The 20,864-nt window shown below is 45.4% G+C and overlaps 1 protein-coding gene across 1 annotated transcript; it reads right to left on the reverse strand.

The window, feature by feature from the left end:
* Positions 1-707: 707 nt before the first annotated feature.
* Positions 708-17,534, reverse strand: LOC148507769 (uncharacterized). Its single transcript, XM_088445739.1, has 5 exons — positions 17,297-17,534; positions 16,994-17,118; positions 8,410-8,532; positions 4,689-5,140; positions 708-1,543 (listed from the first exon to the last, which is right to left on the reverse strand). Exons 4-5 carry the CDS (start codon positions 4,980-4,982, stop codon positions 1,391-1,393), a joined length of 447 nt encoding a protein of 148 aa, XP_088301865.1. The 5' UTR covers positions 4,983-5,140; positions 8,410-8,532; positions 16,994-17,118; positions 17,297-17,534; the 3' UTR covers positions 708-1,390.
* Positions 17,535-20,864: the final 3,330 nt, after the last annotated feature.

Genomic DNA, 20,864 nt, shown 5'->3' on the forward strand with positions numbered 1-20,864 from the left:
TTAGACCCCATTGCACGCGCAGAACGCCTACAAGTGGGTCGATGTTCAATTATCATGGACGCTTGCTAAAGCTGTGGGTGGTCACCCACAAGTTAACGAGCGGCCAGGAGTAAACACATTTTCCACCCCGATTCCCAATATTTGTAGATGATTAAAAACAATGTTTTTGGACATATTTTACAAAATACCCAAATTGGCCCTGGGGGGCTGGCTTTGCAAAAAAGGGCCCTAGATATTTTAATAATTACATATATTTGCAGTAGGGGGGAAATCCACACTTATTTAACTATTTATTTTACAGTAAACTGAAGGTGCCACATAGCTGCTAGCACTTGTAGTTCCACAAGAGCATTATGACAGGCATGCTGGCACTTGTAGTTCAACTGTAAAGATTCAAAAAATTAAGATCATTTGCCCAACACATTACACCCATACACAACACTGAAAGGGATAGGGAGAAGAGCGCCAGGCTTCAGTGTAAGCCGGGGGTGCTGGGGAGGGGGATAAACTTCTTTGAGGGGTTCCCCACTCCCCCAAAATCCCTGGCTTACCCTAAGTGATTTATTGTGGTAATGCTTTGAACCTAGAGGCCAGGCGTTTGGGTCTCTGAAGCTTTGGCGTTACTCCCAGGTCTGTATAATTTTGTAATGTACAAGAACAAAAAAAAGTAAAGAGACAACTTAAAAAAGCCAACACAGGAAAACATATAACAAAGAAGGGTTCAATTTATTTTTCCAGGTAAATACAAATTGTATGTCAGGTAATTTTTTCAAAACTTTTAAGCACGGTCTGCCTGCCAGGGAACGGCACCTTCACCATTAAAATAAGAGACGTATCGGTCCCTGATTTCCTTGGCCCCTGCTGTGACACCTTGGGGAAGCAAGGGAGGATTGACACAGGACCAGTTTGGAAGTGCCGGTTCAGTGGAAACTCCTGTTGTCAAACTGGGTTGTCCTTGGTTTTTACGCAGTAAAAGGTTATGTAAGACACATGCTGACAGAACCACCCAATTTATCTTATCCACACGCAGATTTATAGCCATGTGGAAAACTCTAAAACGATTACTTAAAATCCCAAAGGCGTTCTCCACTGTTCTTCTGGCTCTGGATAGACGATAGTTGAAAATTCGCCTTTCTAGTGTCAATGTTCTTCGGGCAAATGGCTTAAGGACATGTTTGTGCAAGGCAAATGCCTCATAACCCACAAAAACAAATGATAACCCATGTGCACAATCATTAGCAGTAGGTAGTTGTAATATGTTCTTCTCCATCCTTTCATAAAATGTTGTGTTTTTAAATGATCCACCATCGGAGGCTCAACCATTCTTTCCTACATCAATGAAGATAAATTCATATTTGGCAGAAACTATTGCCATTAGGACGATACTGAATTAGCCCTTGTAATTAAAGTACAAGGAGCCAGTATTGCTGGGTTGGGTAATCCGGATGTGCTTGCCATCAATGGCACCACCGCAATTTGGAAAATCCCACCTCCTTTCAAATTCCGCAGCAATGTTCTGCCAATCGGCAACTGTAGCAGGGAACTGAAATTAAAAAATAAATATGTTTCAGCACATTTAATTCTTAATTTGATGAATAAAAAACAACAGTATTTACAAGGGTCAATTTACTACGCAGTGTTTTCAGAGACAGAGTGAAACAACAATAAAAGTGACAGGCAATTGGGATGTTTGTGAAAAGACAATGTGAAACTGTTGAAATGCCATCCTAACATAAAATCAAATTTGGAGGGGTATTCAATATGAAACGTTAACCTCGCCAGCGAGGTTTTCGCTGCACATCAGAGGTTTTGCCAGCGAAAAAGTATTTTCAGGAATTGTAGGACCCCCCTAAAGATGTCCAGACCTCGGGGATCACTATGGGTACCCCCGTTTTTGCCTGCAGAAGAAAGTCAGGGTTTTTAAATAGCTTTGCAAAGTGTTTTTTCCTGCCGCGGTTATTATAAACCCCAACTTCATTCATAAGTTAAAAATGGGGGTACCCATAGTGATCCCCCATGTCTAGACATATTTAGGGGGGTCCCTAGAATATTTCCAGAAAATTTCCCATTTAGTTAACCTGTAAAAAAATTAGTAAAAAAAAAAAAATTACATAAGGTCCCCCCCCCCCCCAAAAGCCAAACCAGCCCCAGGCTTGCCAGCCAGTGGTGGTTTCTAAAAATACGGGGAACAAAATGTGTAGGGTTCCACCATATTTTAGAAACCAACACCATGCTGCAGGTACTAGTGCTGGTTTTAAATATAGGGGGCAAAAACGACGTGGGGTACCCCCTATATTTAAGACCAGCACCAGACCCAACCGACCGGGGTGTAATGCCACAGCCCAGAGACCCAATCACCGGGGCTCCAGGTCAAAAGCATTACACCCCAAGTTGGTCAGCGCAAGCCGGTGATCTCGGGGGAGTTGGGGACCCCCCAAAAAAGGGTCCCCCCTCTCCCGAGCACCACAGGCTTACGCTGAAGTCTGGGGCTCATCCCCATACCCCTGGAGCAGTGGGTATAGTGGTAATAGGGGGCCAAATAATGTCACACTATTGTACTTTACAGTGGAACTACAAGTGCCAGCATGCCTGCCATTTTGCACTTGTGGAACTACAAGTGCCAGCAGACATGCAGCACCTGTAATTTCACTGTAAAATAGTTAAAAAAAGACAAAACACACACACCATGTCCAATATAAGTTTATTACACACACCTACCCATTCGCACATATACTCCTGGCGCTGGTCTCCGCAGTAATCCACGTACTTGGCAAAACAAAAAAACGCCTTTACTAGCTATCAGTATGTGTGTTGCCACACATACTGATAGCTCCCAAATGCCAGCTGACGGCACATCCACGGAGCTTGCAGTCCTGAGAGCCAATCAGCGGCCACGCTGACTGTAGCGCGGCCGCTGATAGGCTCCGACTACTGACAGTTCCTTAGTGGGCGAGTCACACCACGTGGGAACTATCAGTTGCCGGAGCCAATCAGCGAGCGCTCTACAGTGAGCGCTCCCGCAGATTGGCTTGACGGGACTGCAATGCCCCGTGAAGTGCCGATAGCAGGCATTCAGGAGCTATCTGTATGTGTGGCAACACACATACAGATAGCTGTGTTGCGTGGATCGGCTAAATGCATTTTTTTTTTTTTTTTTATAAATCCCATTGATTACTGCGGAGACCAGCGCTGGATGTAGGTGAGTATGAAATCTTTCTTGCAGAGCCATGTTTTTTGGAAATCCTACTGGAGAAGAGGACAGAACATCTGGTATAGGTATGTGTGAATGGGTAGGTGTGTGTAATAAACATACTGGACATGGTGTGTGTGTTTTGTCTTTTTTTAACTATTTATTTTACAGTGAAATTACAGGTGCCGCATGTCTGCTGGCACTTGTAGTTCCACAAGTGCAAAATGGCAGGCATGCTGGCACTTGTAGTTCCACTGTAAAGTACAATAGTGTGACATTATTTGGCCCCCCTATTACCCCCATACCCACCACTCCAGGGGTATGGTGATGAGCCCCAGGCTTCAGCGTAAGCCTGTGGTGCTAGGGAGAGGGGGTCCCCGACTCCCCCGAGATCACCGGCTTGCGCTGACAGACTTGGGGTGTAATGCTTTGGACCTGGAGCCCCGGTGATTGAGTCTCCAGGCTGTGGCATTACACCCCAGTCGGTTGGGTCTGGTGCTGGTCTTATATATAGGGGTGCCCCACGTTGTTTTTGCCCCCTATATTTAAACAGCACTAGTCCCTGCAGCCTGGTGTTGGTTTCTAAAATACGGTGGAACCCTACACATTTTGTTCCCCGTATTTTTAGAAACCACCACTGGTTTGGCTTTTGGGGGGGGACCTAATGTCATTTTTTTTCTATATTTTTACAAATTTTTTTTACAGGTTAACAAAAACGGGAATTTTCGGGAAATATTCTAGGGACCCACCTAATGATGTCTAGACATGGGGGATCACTATGGGTACCCCCATTTTTAACTCCTGAAGGAAGTCTGGGTTTCTAATAGCCGCAGCAAGTGCATAAATGCGAATTTGAAGAAAGTGGTGCAGAAGAGCATTTAGAATATTTTTGGGGAAAAATAACTATGCCCAGCAAATTTGGGGTACTTCAAAATGGGGGTCAGCATATTTTAAAGTTGCTAAAGAGACTTGAAAAAATCGTGAAAAACCCACTTGCGCAAGGAGCTGCAATGAAAAAAACACCTGGGGAATACTTGGGGACCCCCCAGAGTCAAGTTCGCTATTTTTTAACTTTGTTCCCCAACATTTTTTTTTTGGCCCCCAAATTCAAAGTGCTTTTTTTGGGGTGTCCCGATTTTTTATTTTTTTTGACACAGATAGTTTCAAGGGGTCATTCTGAAGGGTGCAGGCTATTTTTTTTAAGCCTGCACCCCTAAAATCAAATTCTGTATTTTTTTTAAACTGCTAAAGGCAGGCAAAAATGTATCCCCCGATTTTACATTGACTTTTCACCGGCAAAAAAAAATTTCATTAAATGTAATTAAATTATATTGAATACGGGAATAATGAAAATCGGCAAACATATAACGTCATCGGCGATATTTTTGAGCCGATTCCGAACTTTTCCCTACAAATTTATTACTCCAGTCAGTTGGTTTAAAAAAAAAAAAAAAACAGTATGTCATTACATGCAAATAAAAATAATAATTTAAAATACCTTTAAGTAATGGGGCTGAAGGGCTTGGTATATGGCCTTGCACATCTCCGGTATGATGACACCCAACGCCTGAAGTGAAATGAGGGAACTAAATTTCAGGTCAGCCAAGGATCTTCTGGTAGCCAAATATCGTAAGGTAACCACCAGCCTCTCCTCAGCCGATATGGCCCTCCTCATATTCGTATCCTGTCGCTGAATAACAGGAGTTACAAGCTGCAGCAACTCCTGAAAGATGACGTTGTCCATCCGCAAGAAATTCCGGTAGTCATCCGGATTATTCTCACGGATTTCCATGAGCAAAAGGCATATGGGACATGGTATCCTTCCGCAAAAGCCACTCCTTTGTCCAGCAAGAGCGAGGCCGCCTCCTCCTCTCGGCCCTCTCCCTCTCAGACAAAATTGCAACTCCTGCGTAGGCCACCTTCATTCGCTGACGAATAGGATCCATGTCACTATAGCACAATAAACACACTTTGTAAAAGGCAAGCCAAAAACAAAGCGGAGCAAATTAGCAATGCAACGACGTTTAGCTGGTATAAACCGAACCAACTAGCAACAGAGCAAGAAATGCAAAGCTTTAAAATGGCTCCCAGGTTTTTATTCCCTCATGCTAGTCACACCCAGCATTTCCCTGTCAATCATTAACTTTGGACCAATCTTTCTCATTTGAATTTCCACCCTTGTTTCTGTCAGATTTGTCCAATATCGTTTAAATCGTCCATTGTTAATAAAAATCGTTCAAATCGTTGAGTAAATAGTTTCAAAATCGTTCAAAAAAAAAAATCGTTGATATCGTTAAAAAAAAAATCTGACCGTGTGTATGCACCAATAGAGCCAAACAGTCCCCAATTCTGGCAATGGGAACCTGGCAGTAGCCTTTCCAGATTCAGGGAAGTCTTTTAAGCATTGATGGGTCTCTGCTGGGTGAAAGTGTTATGCGCAAGTGCAGACTGGCCATCGCACATGACAAAAAAGCACTTAGCTATCAGCAGTAGGCTGCCAGGAACAGTGTGGAAGATAGCGACAATGAGGACGACAATGCAGGACGGATAAGTTATGATAAATACCAGTGGCATATTTGTTAGTATCACTGCAATACTAAATGACATATGCCGCTGGTATTTAGGTATGTCTGTAAATGGGGCCCCAGAGCTTCTGTACAGATTTTTACAAGGACTGTGCTTTTAGTAAAACTCATTTTTGTAAATTAAACTTTTGACCTAAATGGACACACAACCATTTACCAATTAATTAATAATTTTATCCAAGTATTAACATTCTGAGTTCAGTCACTTAGGGGCCTATTTATCAAGCATTTTTCATAAAATGATGGAGAAACTGCAGTTTCTATGTACTAATAGCACAATGCATGAGATTTTACAGAAAACTCTGGCAGAGTGCTAATTAGCACTGCAAATTGCAGTTCCCATTATTATCAATGGGGACTACAATCTGACCCCTATGTACCAAACTCCAAAATGTGAAGCAGGGACAGCGGTTACTTCAAACCGCTGCGAGTTTCCCTTTGTACATAGTGAGGATATTTTCATAAAAAAATGGAAATATCCACTGTAAAATGGAAACCTCATTATCGTGGCAGTTCCGCAATTAATACATACGCCCCTAAACACTGCATCATGTGCTGTTTATTTGTGTCTATTTACGTTGCATTTCATAGTTTTGTAAAAGGTGGGTATAAACCACGCTAATCACCACCATGGTGGTGGGGGTATAAGTGGAGGGGGAGGGAAGTGCTGTACCTGTAAGTAGGAGTACCTGGTCCTGCTTGTGATCAATATGGTAACGGTAGTCAGGTGCGCTCTTCGGGTGTGTGTGATGGGGGGAGGGGGAAGGAATGATGTTGTGTAGAGTAGTAGGTGGTGTATCTAATTATGTGAGGAGTGAAGACAAACAATGAGATGGGGACCAAATTGGTTATTTGAGTAGTCAGAACGCTGCTCTGGAATGGTGGGAAGGGGGATAGATGGTGTCTTGGATGAGGGGCTGTGGGTCAGGGTGGAGTGGGTGTAGTACCTTGACTGGCTGTGGGTGGGACTGTCAGTGGACCCTTTCAGGGGGCTCCTTTCCATGCAGATCTTGACCAGCACGTATTCCCTGCTGGACCTCTGGTCTACAGACTTGTGCACAGTTGGTGTTTGCGCGTGATAGATGGTGGAGGGCTGCAGTGAGGTCTGTGAATAAAGTCTAGAATACAGTCTTGGGAGTGGCGGCGTCCCGCACCGTTGTTCTGCAGAGTTCTTACCTACCAGCAGGGATTTTGTAGAATGGAGCTGCGGTCAACCAGTTACTTGCTGTGTTGTGATGGGGAACTGCAGCATGGGAGAAGTCTGCGCTGTCCTGGGCCCGGATGTTGCCAACAGCTGGTGGTGTTGTTGGTTGGCCAGTGGATGGCATCAGATCTTCCCCTCTATGTAAGTGCAGTGGGTTGTCCGCTGCCTACACCCCCTCCACCCCGACCCACAGCCCCTCATCCAAGACACCATATATCCCCCTCACCACACCCATCCCTGCCAGCTCCCCACCATTACGGAACAGCATTGTGACTACTCAAATAAACGGTTAGGTCCCCATCTCGTTGTTTGTCTTCATTCCTCACATAATTAGATACACCACCTACTACTCTACACAACATCATTCCTTCCCCATCTCCCCCCTATCACACACACCCAAATAGTGCACCTGACTACCATTTTCATAATTTTGTGTTACAATTTGTGAACTTAAAAATCTTGGTGTGTTACACACCTTTTTATTTCTATTTTTATGGGGTTGATTACTTGATTAAATACTAGACTATATTGGGTATTTGAGACTTTTTTTTATCAGAGGTGAATGCTGCACAAGTTATCTATATCATTTTTATATTTAAAAACAGTAAAACTGGTGTGGAAAAGGAAAAAAAAAAAAAAGAAAAAAAAGGGACATGGCAGTGATAACAATGGTGTGGGGGCGTGAAGCAGTTATGACATGATGGTGTGGTGGGGCATGGAGCAGAGATGACACATTGGGGTGAGGGTGCATGGCTATGATGTCATGATGGTGGGGACAGGGGATGGGGCAGTAAAAATATGATGGTGGAGGGGCATTGGGCAATGATGACAACATGGAAAAGGGGCATTGGGCAATGATGACTTGCAGTGTGTGGGGGCGCATGGGGCAGTGATTACATGATGGTGTAAAGGGGCATGGGGCAGTGATGTATTGATACCGTTTGAACAGAATCGATATTAGAGAGATTTGATTGCACAGACCAGATTGCCCATACCTCCCATTTCAATATAAAATAACTTTGTCACACAGAAACAGTTTGCGGTTACAACACACACAAAGGTACTATATTGTAAAAAGGGTATAATCAGCCTTAATCTATACAATGCAGCTATATACAGGATAAAGACAAAGATACAATTACCAACACTTCGCCATGCGGTCTGGATCCTAGACTAATCAGCTGTCCATCAAGATTGCTGTGTGTTTCTTTAGGGTCAGGCAGGGAGGAAGGTAGCAAAGGAAAGGGAAGGGATCCAGACTGCATGGCAATTTATAGGTGTACAATTACCTTTGAACATAAGCTGAATACTCAGAGGGGTTCCCTATTGGCCCTTTATTACTGAGTCACAATGGTTGTTGCTATTCATTTGTTAGTAAATGGTTGACGTCACTGGAGGTTGAACTGTTAAAAAAATCCCTTTGTACTAACATTTGGCATGCAAATCTACAGGGGAGGTGTACAGTGATTTATACAGTATAGAGTATAATTCTTGGCAGGTCTTCATAACTCGATAGTGATCCCTTCCATATTCATTCTGTTGGTTTCATATTCCTGTTGAGACAGAGGGAAATCGGTAGATACTAGTCATGACCCATTTATCTTATTCCTAATCCCAGATATCATATAACTGCTATTTAACATGTAACATTCACTGTATACCTTTAAAACACATAGCATTGTGCGTATCTCAGTCAGTTTAGGGTTAAATGGGATATAAGTTTATTGTAAGGGAAGGCTGCTGTCCGTCGGGGTAAGGTTTCCGACAATAATACTTAAAAGCTGGCTATGCGATTGAAACGCAAAACAGTATTTAAACAGTATTGCTGTACTAACTTTATGTGTTTATGTAATGTAAAAATGGCGCTTAACTGTTGTGAGCACAGAAGCATGGCTCGCCATTCACAATATGACGAGTTGCGGGGGCATGGGATGCGTGTGCATGTATAGCGAGCATGTGCAATTGCGCGTGCGCAAGTGCGTGCGCAAAATGCGGCGGGAGCCTGTGTTCGCATAAGATGGCCGTGGACGATCAAATCGTCCAATGGATGTCGTGTTGCGATTCGTGCGCAATTAAGCGATCGCAACCAATTTATACGGTTTTGACAGTCCACCCTTTGATAGCAATTATACGCTATCACCATACGCAAGCAACAATTAATAATTGGTTATCTGATTAGCCATACTATAAGACATTAGTTAATGTTATTGTTATGGGATGGCATGAGTTGTTAATTTACCCATCAATGAAGCGCTCTTGGGGGAAGGGACATAAAACTAGCCTTATGTGCACACCACAGGCCAGACTGAAGAGGTCGTGACCATATGTTAGATGTGGGAATGCACCTAACCCATAAGGATAATTTTGAATTGTTTAGAGACTTCATTTTAAGATGTTTTGAAATAGCATTAATAACACTTTTATGCACTGCTAAACAAATCCAAATCACATCATTACAAGGTACGTGTTCTTATGGGACTTCTACTATCATTCGGATCTTATTTCATGTGGACACTGTATTATAAAGTATTGTTCAATGTTCTTAACGATATGACTCTGTGTGGTCATTTGAATCATTGAATAATGCGCCCCTGGGGACAAAGTAGCCCCTCGTACGCATACCACGTGGACTCTAAGTCGAGGACCAATGGGGAGCTAGTGTGGGAAAGCATCACTCCATGGAGAGGACAACCTTGGAAGAAAGGGGAGATGGAGACTACATTTAAACTAGGGTGTTCTAAAGAAACATTGACAAAACTTTATTATACATGGCAATATGCAAGCAAACATTAGATCGTACTCTCTAATTCAGGGTTATAATGTAGGGTATAAGTTACATTAGTATTCACAGCATCATGGGTAACTACCATCATTATTTCATTTTCCTGGTTTCCATTGGAACAACCTTTTGCACACTTCATAGCAGCTGGAACACATCTGATACATATGCCAATTATTAGGATGACCACCAACACTAGGATCAGGAGTTTCCCTATACTCGCAATCAGTCCTTGGACCCACTCTCCTAGACCCGAGAACCATTTCATAGGGTTCAACCAGGAGAACCACTCTTCGACCTGTTCCTCCACTTCAGCGATTGAAGCATTATGGTTCTTCCGAAATTCCCATTTCAACTGCAGAATTTCATCCATTTTCTGGTCTATCTCCTCCTTGGGGTCACTAGTGCTATTGGTGATAGAAGTACAACATTTAACACCAAACTGGGTGGCTAGGGTTACGCAATACCCTCCAGTGACAGCAGTTAAATAATTCAGCACTAAACGATGTTGGACCAGCTCTTTCTTGTACACTTGCAAACCCTTACTGTCATGGCTTGGCGTGCGCTTGGACCCGGAGTGGAGTCGGATGAGGAATGAGGACTTGTTTGCTGGTACTTGAAGGCAGCCGGCCTTAGGGGAGTATGACTCATGAAGCAGTGGCACGCGACGGGAACAGAACCAGGCTGCGAGACACTGGCGGAACTTAGAGACCCGGGGTAGGCTGGGTATAGCAGGTAGATGGGATCAGGAGACAGGTAGTAACAGGAGCAAACTGCACCAAGGCTGAGAGGGGAGTCTGCAGAAACACACTGGTACTGACACTTTAAATGAGCAAAGGAGCACAGAGAACTAGCTCACAGCATACGCTGTGATAGACGTTGCACTGGCAACTAAAGAGCCTCTGGACTGCCCTTTAGTACCCTCAGGTAGTGCAGGATAGGTTGCTAGCCTCCCCAGCCCAGACTGAACCTGATTGGCCAGAAAAGACATGTGACCCAAATCCAAGATGGCCGTGCCCAGTGGTCACAGCATGGAAGCTCTGCCAGTCTCAGCCCGTCTCACCTGCCTCCAGATGGAAGCCCTTGGTCTGCGGAGACTCACAGCACCCAGCGCTATTCTCCAGGAACCTGCACCTCTGCTGGAAACACCATGCCACAGCGCCCGGAGCGGTAAGCGCCGTGATCTCAGCAGCCTGTCACCCCTGGTTGTGACAGTACCCCCTCCTTTAGGAGTGGCCTCTGGACACTTCTTGGGTTTACCAGGATTCTCAGAGTGAAACTTAAGCACTAGGTGAGGAGCGTAGACATCCTCAGCTTTCACCCAGCAACGTTCTTCGGGACCGTAACCTTTCCAATCCAGTAGATATTGGAGTTGCCCATAACAAAAATGAGAGTCCAGGACCTGTTTGATCTCGAACTCTACACGCCGCTCAGTCAAGACTTTGGGGGAGCGTGGCAGAGTCTTGCGAAGCGATTCAGGATGAGAGGTTTCAGCAGGGAAATATGAAAGGAATTTGGTATTTTGAGGTAGGACGGAAGTTTTAATTTATAGGCTACTGGATTGATCACTTGAATGATGGGAAAAGGACCGATGAAACGAGGAGCAAATTTCATAGATGGCACTTTAAGGCAAAGATTCCGAGTGGATAGCCATACTAAGTCACCTGTTTTTAGGTTGGGCACCGCTCTCCTTTTTTTGTCCGCTGTTAATTTATATCGAAGAGAGGCTTTTTGTAAGGAGGAATGGACCCGAGTCCAAATCTGAGACAATTTCTGTAGGGTGGAGGTCACTGCTGGTACATCGAAGACTGGCAATTCTTGAAACTCTGGTACTCTGGGATACAGTCCAAAAACTACAAAGAATGGGGTTTGCCCCGTAGATGAATGATAGGAGCTGTTATGGGCAAATTCGGCCCAGGGTAAGGTGTCCACCCAGTTGTCTTGTGATGAAGACATGTGAATTCTTAAGAAAGTCTCAAGGTCTTGATTGACCCTCTCTGTAGAACCGTTAGACTGAGGATGGTAAGCTGTTGAAAAATTCAGTTTGATTTGAAAGATAGAACATATAGCTCTCCAAAATCTGGCTACGAACTGTACCCCTCTATCAGAAACAATCTCAGTTGGAAGTCCATGGAGACGGAAGATGTTGTCGACGAATAACTGAGCCAACTCTGGAGCAGACGGCAACTTCTTGAGGGGAACGAAATGAACCATTTTGGAGAAACGATCCACTACTACCCAGATGGTGGTAAACCCATTAGAAACAGGTAGATCCGTTACAAAGTCCATGGAAAGGTGTGTCCAAGGATGGGTTGGTACTGACAGAGGTAGGAGTGTGCCGGTAGGAACCTGTCTGGATGTTTTATGTTGAGCACACTGTGGACAGGAGGCGATAAAAGCTTCAATTTCCGACTTCATAGCAGGCCACCAGTATGATCGCTGCAGGAATTCCAAGGTCTTGCGTATGCCTGGGTGTCCGGCAAAACGAGAGGTATGAGCCCACTTCAAAAGCTGCTTGCGCATATCTGAGGCCACAAATGTCTTCCCGGGAGGAGGTTGAATGCAAGTGGTAGTGAATACCCTGGAGTCTAGAACTGGAGTTTCCTTATGACTTTCGGAAGATGCGTCGGAGGAGAGTGATCGAGAGAGGGCATCTGCTTTTTGATTTAGTGAGCCTGGGCGAAAAGTTAAAGTAAAATTGAAACGAGAAAAAAATATTGACCATCGAGCAAGGCGGGAACTCAGGCACTGAATATTTTTTAGGTATAGGAGATTCCGATGATCTGTATAAACGGTGATGGGATACATCGCGCCCTCAAGAAGATAACGCCACTCTTCAAAAGCTAGTTTCACAGCCAATAATTCCTGCTTTCCAATGGGATAATTCTTTTCTGCTTGGGAAAATTTCTTTGAGAAGAAGCCACAGGGATGAAACTTGCTATCCTCGAGTTTCTGGGATAGTACTGCCCCTACCGCTTCAGAAGAGGCGTCTACCTCAAGAAAGAATGGGTAGTTAATGTTGGGTTGTCTCAGCACGGGGGCGGAAATGAAGGCTTGCTTTAAGAGTTGAAAGGCAGTTTCAGCCTCTGGAGGCCATCGGGATGGATTTGCCCCCTTGCAAGTTAGGGCGGAAATGGGTGCCATGAGAGTGGAAAATCCTTTGATAAACCTTCGATAATAATTTGCGAAGCCCAAAAATCTTTGTACTGCCTTCAAAGAATTCGGACGAGACCAATCCAATATTGCCTGAACTTTCTGGGGATCCATTTCAAGGCCGGCACCTGAAACGATGTAACCTAAAAAGGGAACTGAGGGAGCTTCAAATACACATTTTTCAGCTTTGCAGTACAGGTGGTTCTTTCGTAGGCGAGTTAACACCTCCTTGACTTGGGATCGATGTCTGACAATGTTGGAGGAGAATATCAGAATATCGTCGAGGTATACTACCACAGAGATATATAATAAGTCCCGAAAGATCTCATTCACAAAGTTTTGGAAGACAGCAGGAGTGTTACAGAGACCAAAAGGCATTACCAGGTATTCAAAATGCCCGTCTCGAGTATTGAATGCTGTTTTCCATTCGTCCCCGGCTCGTATCCTAATGAGATTGTAGGCACCTCTTAAATCCAGCTTGGTAAAAATAGTAGCACCTTTTACTCGATCGAAAAGTTCAGTAATGAGGGGTATCGGGTAGCGATTTTTGATGGTTATATCGTTTAAGCCCCTGTAATCGATGCAAGGGCGCAGGCCTCCTTCCTTCTTAGACACAAAAAAGAATCCTGCCCCTGCCGGTGAGGAGGATGGTCGAATGAACCCCTTTTGCAGGTTCTCCTGGATGTATGCTGACATGGCTTCAGTCTCGGGTAGGGAGAGTGGGTAAGTACGACCTCGCGGAGGAGTTTTGCCAGGAATCAACTCAATAGGACAGTCCCACTCCCGATGAGGAGGCAGAATATCAGCTCTGGTCTTACAGAAGACATCGGAGAAGGAGCGATACTGGTAGGGAATTGGAGTAGTGGTTGCAATGTAACTACCTTTGATGGGTTTGATTTGAGGAAGGCAGGATACTTGACAAGTCTCTCCCCAGGACAAGATCTGCATGGTGCCCCAGTCAATATTGGGGGAGTGCTTGCGTAACCAGGGGTATCCAAGGATGACCTCATGGGAGGCTTTGGGAATTACTAGGAATCGGATAGTTTCAGTGTGGAGAGCTCCGATACGAACTGGCACAGGAAGGGTACGTTGAGAGACGATTCCGTTGGTAATCGGAGTGCCATCTACAGCAGATAGAGTGATGGAGTGGTCGAGAGAGGAGACAGGAAGCCAGAGCCTCTGGACAAGTTCAGCGGTGATAAAATTTTCAGCGGCCCCTGAATCGAGGAGAGAAAGAACAGTTTTAGAACCAGTGGAGATCTCAAAAGTAATGGAGAGGGTAGATTCATTTTTTGACGGAGACGGAGACATCACTCCTAACCTGGCGTCTCCGGCACAGATTAGGATCGGGAGTTTCCCGGATGACGTGGGCAGGCTGCAACCATATGACCGGTCTCCCCGCAGTACATGCATAGATTTTCTCATCGGCGTCTTTGCCGTTCTTCTACCGTGAGGCGGGCCCGGTTAATCTGCATGGGTTCGTCACCCGCAGGTTCAGACGGAGGGAGGGTTGGAGTAGTGGTCGGCCGGAACCTAAAGCGATCTCCCCTAGTTTTTTCACTCTGGCGTTCTCTGTACCGCAAATCCACTTTATTGCAAAGGGAGATAAGCTCATTGAGGGTAGCCGGCGGATCACGAGTGGCGAGGTCATCTTTTATGCGATCTGTCAATCCATTACAAAAGGTGGAAGTCAGGGCTTCTTCATTCCATTTTAGTTCCGAAGCCAGCGTTTGAAATTGAATGATATACTGACTGACTGGTCGGTTCCCTTGGCGAAGTCGCAGGATTTCCGTCGCCGCGGAGGTTGTTCTGCCGGGCTCGTCGAAAATCCTCCAGAAGGACGTGAGGAATCCAGAGTAGTTGTCTAGAAACAGGTGGGACCTCTCCCAGAGAGGCGAAACCCAGTCCAGGGCAGAACCGGTCAGTAGAGTCACTATATATGCCACTTTGGATTTTGGAGATGGAAAGTTCGCAGGCTGTAGTGTGAAGTGGACGTCACACTGGTTGAGAAACCCTCGGCACAACTTGGGGTTCCCGTCAAACTTATTGGGAGTCGGAAGGTGCAAATGAGATGGTGCAGGTCGAACAGGGACAGCTGGAGCTGCTGGCTGGTTGGTGGCGGCAGGCAAATAAACAGTAACCAGGGAAGCTTGCAGCATATCCTGACGAAGAGACATTTCCTGCAGGAACTGAGCCATTTGGCGCTGAGACGCCTCTAGTCCCTCTAGGCAACTGGTGATACCCTGGAGCAAGTCGGCCCTCAGATCCTGTCCACTGGCCGAATCCATCTGGCCAGTGCAAACTGTCACGGCTTGGCGTGCGCTTGGACCCGGAGTGGAGTCGGATGAGGAATGAGGACTTGTTTGCTGGTACTTGAAGGCAGCCGGCCTTAGGGGAGTATGACTCATGAAGCAGTGGCACGCGACGGGATCAGAACCAGGCTGCGAGACACTGGCGGAACTTAGAGACCCGGGGTAGGCTGGGTATAGCAGGTAGACGGGATCAGGAGACAGGTAGTAACAGGAGCAAACTGCACCAAGGCTGAGAGGGGAGTCTGCAGAAACACACTGGTACTGACACTTTAAATGAGCAAAGGAGCACAGAGAACTAGCTCACAGCATACGCTGTGATAGACGTTGCACTGGCAACTAAAGAGCCTCTGGACAGCCCTTTAGTACCCTCAGGTAGTGCAGGATAGGTTGCTAGCCTCCCCAGCCCAGACTGAACCTGATTGGCCAGAAAAGACATGTGACCCAAATCCAAGATGGCCGCGCCCAGTGGTCACAGCATGGAAGCTCTGCCAGTCTCAGCCCCTCTCACCTGCCTCCAGATGGAAGCCCTTGGTCTGCGGAGACTCACAGCACCCAGCGCTATTCTCCAGGAACCTGCACCTCTGCTGGAAACACCATGCCACAGCGCCCAGAGCGGTAAGCGCCGCGATCTCAGCAGCCTGTCACCCCTGGTCGTGACACTTACCAGTGTACCTAAAGGTGTCATCATATAGCTCGGTGATATTATCTATTAATTTTGCGAGATCTTGAATATACCTAAAATTTAGAGATCCCCGAGCAATCCTGGTGGGATCAAGTGCAACTAAAATCTGGAAGCCAGTCGTCTCACTTATCATTTGAGTGGCTTTATGCACATCACCAGGAATCATGTTTCTCTTATTTCTGTGTTCATAATGCGTATGAAGGTATGGAAAAGGTATGTTCCTATGGACATCAATCATTTCATTATGTGCAAGAGTCATGACTTCAGGGAGTACCTTTCCCAAATAGCATAGTCCACTGGAACTTGGAGAGAGCCATTTATACGCTTTTCTACCACAAATATAATATACATCATCTGGGAGGATGAATGGGATGGAATGTTTCATGATACCGGTACACATCTTTTCTATGAATGATCCCATCCCCATCTCCTCCATTTGGCTAATCAAGTATCAGGTTGTATGATCTTCGCACAGTACCCGGGTGGTACTCTTCCAACCATCACTTTAACATTACTCCGCGTATACCTGTACCTATAGAATTTCCCACTTGTAACAATGTTGTATAAAAGTGCTGAGTCTATAGATACATTATCGGCTCTCAGTGAGAAGGTCATTGTCTGATTAATTCCTGTGACTTCCCAATTCCCAGGTTTGTTGGGATTGGTGAAGTTGAAACATAACAGGGATTTATCTACTTGATATTGGTGGAGCTTCAAATTAGGGGAATCGGATATGTAAAATTTTCTGTCCACCGGTTTGCCTCCCTGTAAGTCAATGACTTCAGAGACCTATAAGGGGAATGGGACTAACCCTACATTATGCTGTCCTTGAGGAACCTGGGAGCATACCCAACATTCGGTTTGGTTCAAAACCTTGCCTACTAGGGAATGGTAGTCCTCTAACGGATGCTCGCCCAAGTATAAATTACTCTGGGTCTGACATCGTAGGATGCATTTATCATTGACTACAGGCACACAATTTGCGCATATACAATACTCTTCAGACAATAAACCTTCACACTGCCGCCGAGATTCCTAGAGAGCAGATCTTTTAACCATTACAGTGCTAATATTGGTCAGGTACTGGCCTTGTTTTTGCAGCTCTTTCTCTCCCAGCTCCTCTCCACTGACAACACTACCGATCTCTCTCTCCATCCTCCGACCACCAGCACAGAACCAGGATATCCCGAGACACAACAGTATGATATGAACTCTGGGAGGATACACAAAAGCAGTTACAACCTGAAACCCCATCACCATACCAGGTCTTACCAGCCTTGTTCAAGTGCTACAGATACAATTAGTAGCTTTCACGGAACAGGCTTGCAATTGACAGGTCCAGGTTCTCTGTCTCTCCCCTGGTCTGGTTCTCCTCAGAATTTTTGACCTACCGACAATGGCTGGAATGGACCCAGGTGTCTCTCTCAGCTACTTTCACGGATGTTGTACTTGTCAGTAGCACTTGGTATGGTCCTTCCCAACGGTCAGTCAAACAACCTGAACGTAAAAAGTTTTGGATCATAACATACTCTCCAGGTTCAACATCATGACAGTTCATTTCAGGCATATCAGGTGATAACAGTTTTAGTTTCTGCTGCTGCTGTTGGAGCTGCTTACTCATCCCTATAAGGTACCTCACAGTAACCTCGTTGTTACTTTTCAAATCTTCCTGAGGACTTATAATTAAATGAGGTTGCCTCCCGAACAGTATTTCGAATGGGGAAAAATTAAGAGGGGATCTAGGGGTGGTCCTGATACTATGGAGCACAAGAGGCAGAGCTTCTGGCCATCCCAAACCAGTTTCAGCCATGATTTTACTCAGCTTGTTTTTAATAGTACCATTTACCCTCTCCACCTTGGCACTGGCCTGCGGTCGATATGGGGTGTGAAGCTTACTATTAATACCCATCAACTTACACATACATTGAAAAACATCTCCAGTAAAATGGGTACCCCTATCACTTTCAATTACTCTAGGGATACCATACCTACATACAAACTCCTGAACTATTTTCTTTGCCGTGAATGCAGCAGTGTTGGTAGCAGCTGGGTATGCCTCTACCCAATTAGAGAATACGTCTATGCAAACCAAAACATACTTCAAGTTCCTGCAGGGTGGTAACTGGATGAAGTCAATTTGTATGACCTGGAAAGGGCCGTCTGCGGGAGGGATGTGAGATGGTTCGGTGGGTACAGTTTTTCCTATATTCTTCCTTAAGCAGGTCAAACAGGACATTGCCCTCTTCTCTGCTTGGGAAGAAAAGCCAGGTGCATACCAGTATGCTATCACTAACTTACACATACCCTGCTTACCCAGATGGGTCAGACCATGTGCTGCTTCTGCTAAGCTTGGGTAGTATGCCTTAGGAGCTACTGGCTTCCCTTCTCCATTTCTCCAGAGCCCAGAGGACTCTTGCTCACATCCCTTGGATCTCCAGCTTGCCTTTTCCTGATGGGTACACACACCTTGCATTTCAACCAGTTTCTGCATGTCAACCGTTTCAAATACCAACACTTTATCCATTTGATTAAGTTTTAAACCTGCTGCCCATTTGGCAGCTTCATCAGCCCTGTTGTTACCCAATGATACTGGATCATCTTCGCAGGTGTGGGCTTTACACTTAATGACAGCTACTGTCTTGGATAGCTGTATTGCCGTCAACAGTTGTTTTATGTGATGTGCATGTGCGATTGGTGTGCCTGCTGCCGTTAGAAAATTTCTTAGACGCCATAGGGCCCCAAAATCGTGCACCACCCCAAAAGCGTACCTGGAGTCTGTGTAAATATTGGCCGTTTTTCCTACGGCCAACTCACACGCTTTCCTTAGTGCCACGAGTTCCGCCACCTGCGCTGAATGGGGTGGACCGAGTGGTTCGGCCACTATAACGTCCTTGTCATCAACCACAGCATAACCTGCACATAACACACCTGTATCAGTCTGTCTATGGCAACTCCCATCTGTGTAAAACATTAAGTCTGCATTTTCTAACGGTGTGTCATGAATGTCAGGCCTAGCTGTAAAATTTTGATTTAAATACTCCATACAGTCATGCCTATTAATTCCTGTACCAAACTCACCTTCTACCACTGGTAACAATTCACCTTTACCTTCCACCCTTTGTGCATCTTGGTAAATATGTAGCAGGGTTTAAAGTATTACACCTTAAAGTATTACACCTCTTTATAGTAATGTTGGTCGGTGCAATTAACGCTAGTTCCCATTTAGTGAACCTAGCGGAGGAAACGTGTCTGGTCTGGGCCGAATTTAACAGGGCAGAAACAGCATGTGGTGTATGTACAGTCATGTCATGGCCTAACACTACATCCTCACTCTTTTCCACTAAGAGTGTGGTTGCAGCTATGCTCCTTAAACACGTTGGGAGTGCTCTTGCCACAGCGTCCAACTGGGCACTGTAGTATGCTACTGGTCTATTGGCATCACCATGTTTTTGTGTGAGAACTCCTGCCGCACAACCAGCAGCCTCCGTACAAAATAAATCAAAGGGTTTCCCATAGTCTGGAATCCCCAATGCAGGTGCTCTTATCAGACTGTCCTTAAGATTAAGGAAGGCTTGCTCTGACTCTTCAGAGTGCAAGACACGGTCTGGTTTTGTGGAAGATACTCACTCCTGCAGTGGTAAAGCCAGAATGGAAAAACTGGGTATCCATGACCTGCAATACCCACACATGCCCAAGAAGGTACGGATCTGGTGCTGGTTCTGCGGTAGTGTCATGGTCTGTATGGCGTGGATTCTGTCCGCTGTCGGAGGCCTTGGGTAAGACAGTGTCCCAAGTATTTAACCCTGGTCTGGCACGGCTGTAACTTGTCCTTAGCAACCTTATGCCCTGTGTGCGAGAGGTGAAGCAACAAAAGTTTAGTATCATTTAAACATGACATAAGTGAATCAGAGCATAACAACAAATCGTCTACATATTGGATTAGTACCGATCCATTGGCAGGTTGAAAAGACTGTAAACAATCATGTAAGGCCTGGGAGAAGATACTGGGGCTGTCAATGAAGCCCTGGGGTAGTCGTGTCCATGTGTACTGTACGCCTTTGTATGTGAAGGCAAATAGGTATTGGCAATCAGGATGAAGGGGGACGGAGAAGAACGTGGAGCATAAATCTATTACTGTGAAATGGGTTGCGGTTGATGGGATTTGCATAAGGATGACAGCTGGGTTAGGCACTACGGGAAATTGACTTTCTACCACCTTATTAACCCCTCTAAGGTCCTGTACCAGCCTGTACCCCCTCCCACCACTCTTTTTCACAGGGAAGATGGGACTGTTGGCTACACTGGCTGTACGGACTAAAATTCCCTGTTGTAGTAAACGCTCAATTATGGGGTGAACCCCTAACTCCACTTCTGGCTTTAATGGGTATTGGGGAATTTTAGGAGCGTGTCTATCGTTTTTCAGGTTTACCATGACGGGAGCTACATTTGCCATTAACCCAGTGTCCTGTCCATCCTTAGTCCAAAGGAAACTAGGTATTTGTTCTAACATTTCATCTACCTGAGCTGAACCCTTGTCTGATGTTATGGTGTGCAGCATTAACCTTTGGGGAGTGTCTAGCACATCCCTTACCTCATGTGCAAACCTTCCTGGGACATCCATAAATATCCCGTCAGGGGTACAATAGATAATACATCCCATTTTGCACAATAAATCTCTTCCCAGGAGATTAGTAGGGGCTGTTGCTGCCAGGAGGAAAGAATGCCTGGCATGCAAAGGCCCAATGGTAACCTCCGTGGGTTTGGTTAAAGGGTAATGCTGTACGCTACCTGTTACACCCATTGCTGGTACTGTCTGGTTTGTTATCTGTAGATTTTCAAGAGATTTTAAAACAGACCTGGTCGCCCCTGTGTCTACTAGGAAGGAACGTTCAGTACCAGCTACATTAACCTTTATTACCGGCTCGTCCCTAGTACCTCCCGTTATCCTGACTGCCTGCA

This window comes from Taudactylus pleione, unplaced genomic scaffold (genome assembly GCF_031769625.1).
Source record: "Taudactylus pleione unplaced genomic scaffold, aTauple2 ptg000386l, whole genome shotgun sequence".
Lineage (NCBI taxonomy): Eukaryota > Metazoa > Chordata > Amphibia > Anura > Myobatrachidae > Taudactylus > Taudactylus pleione.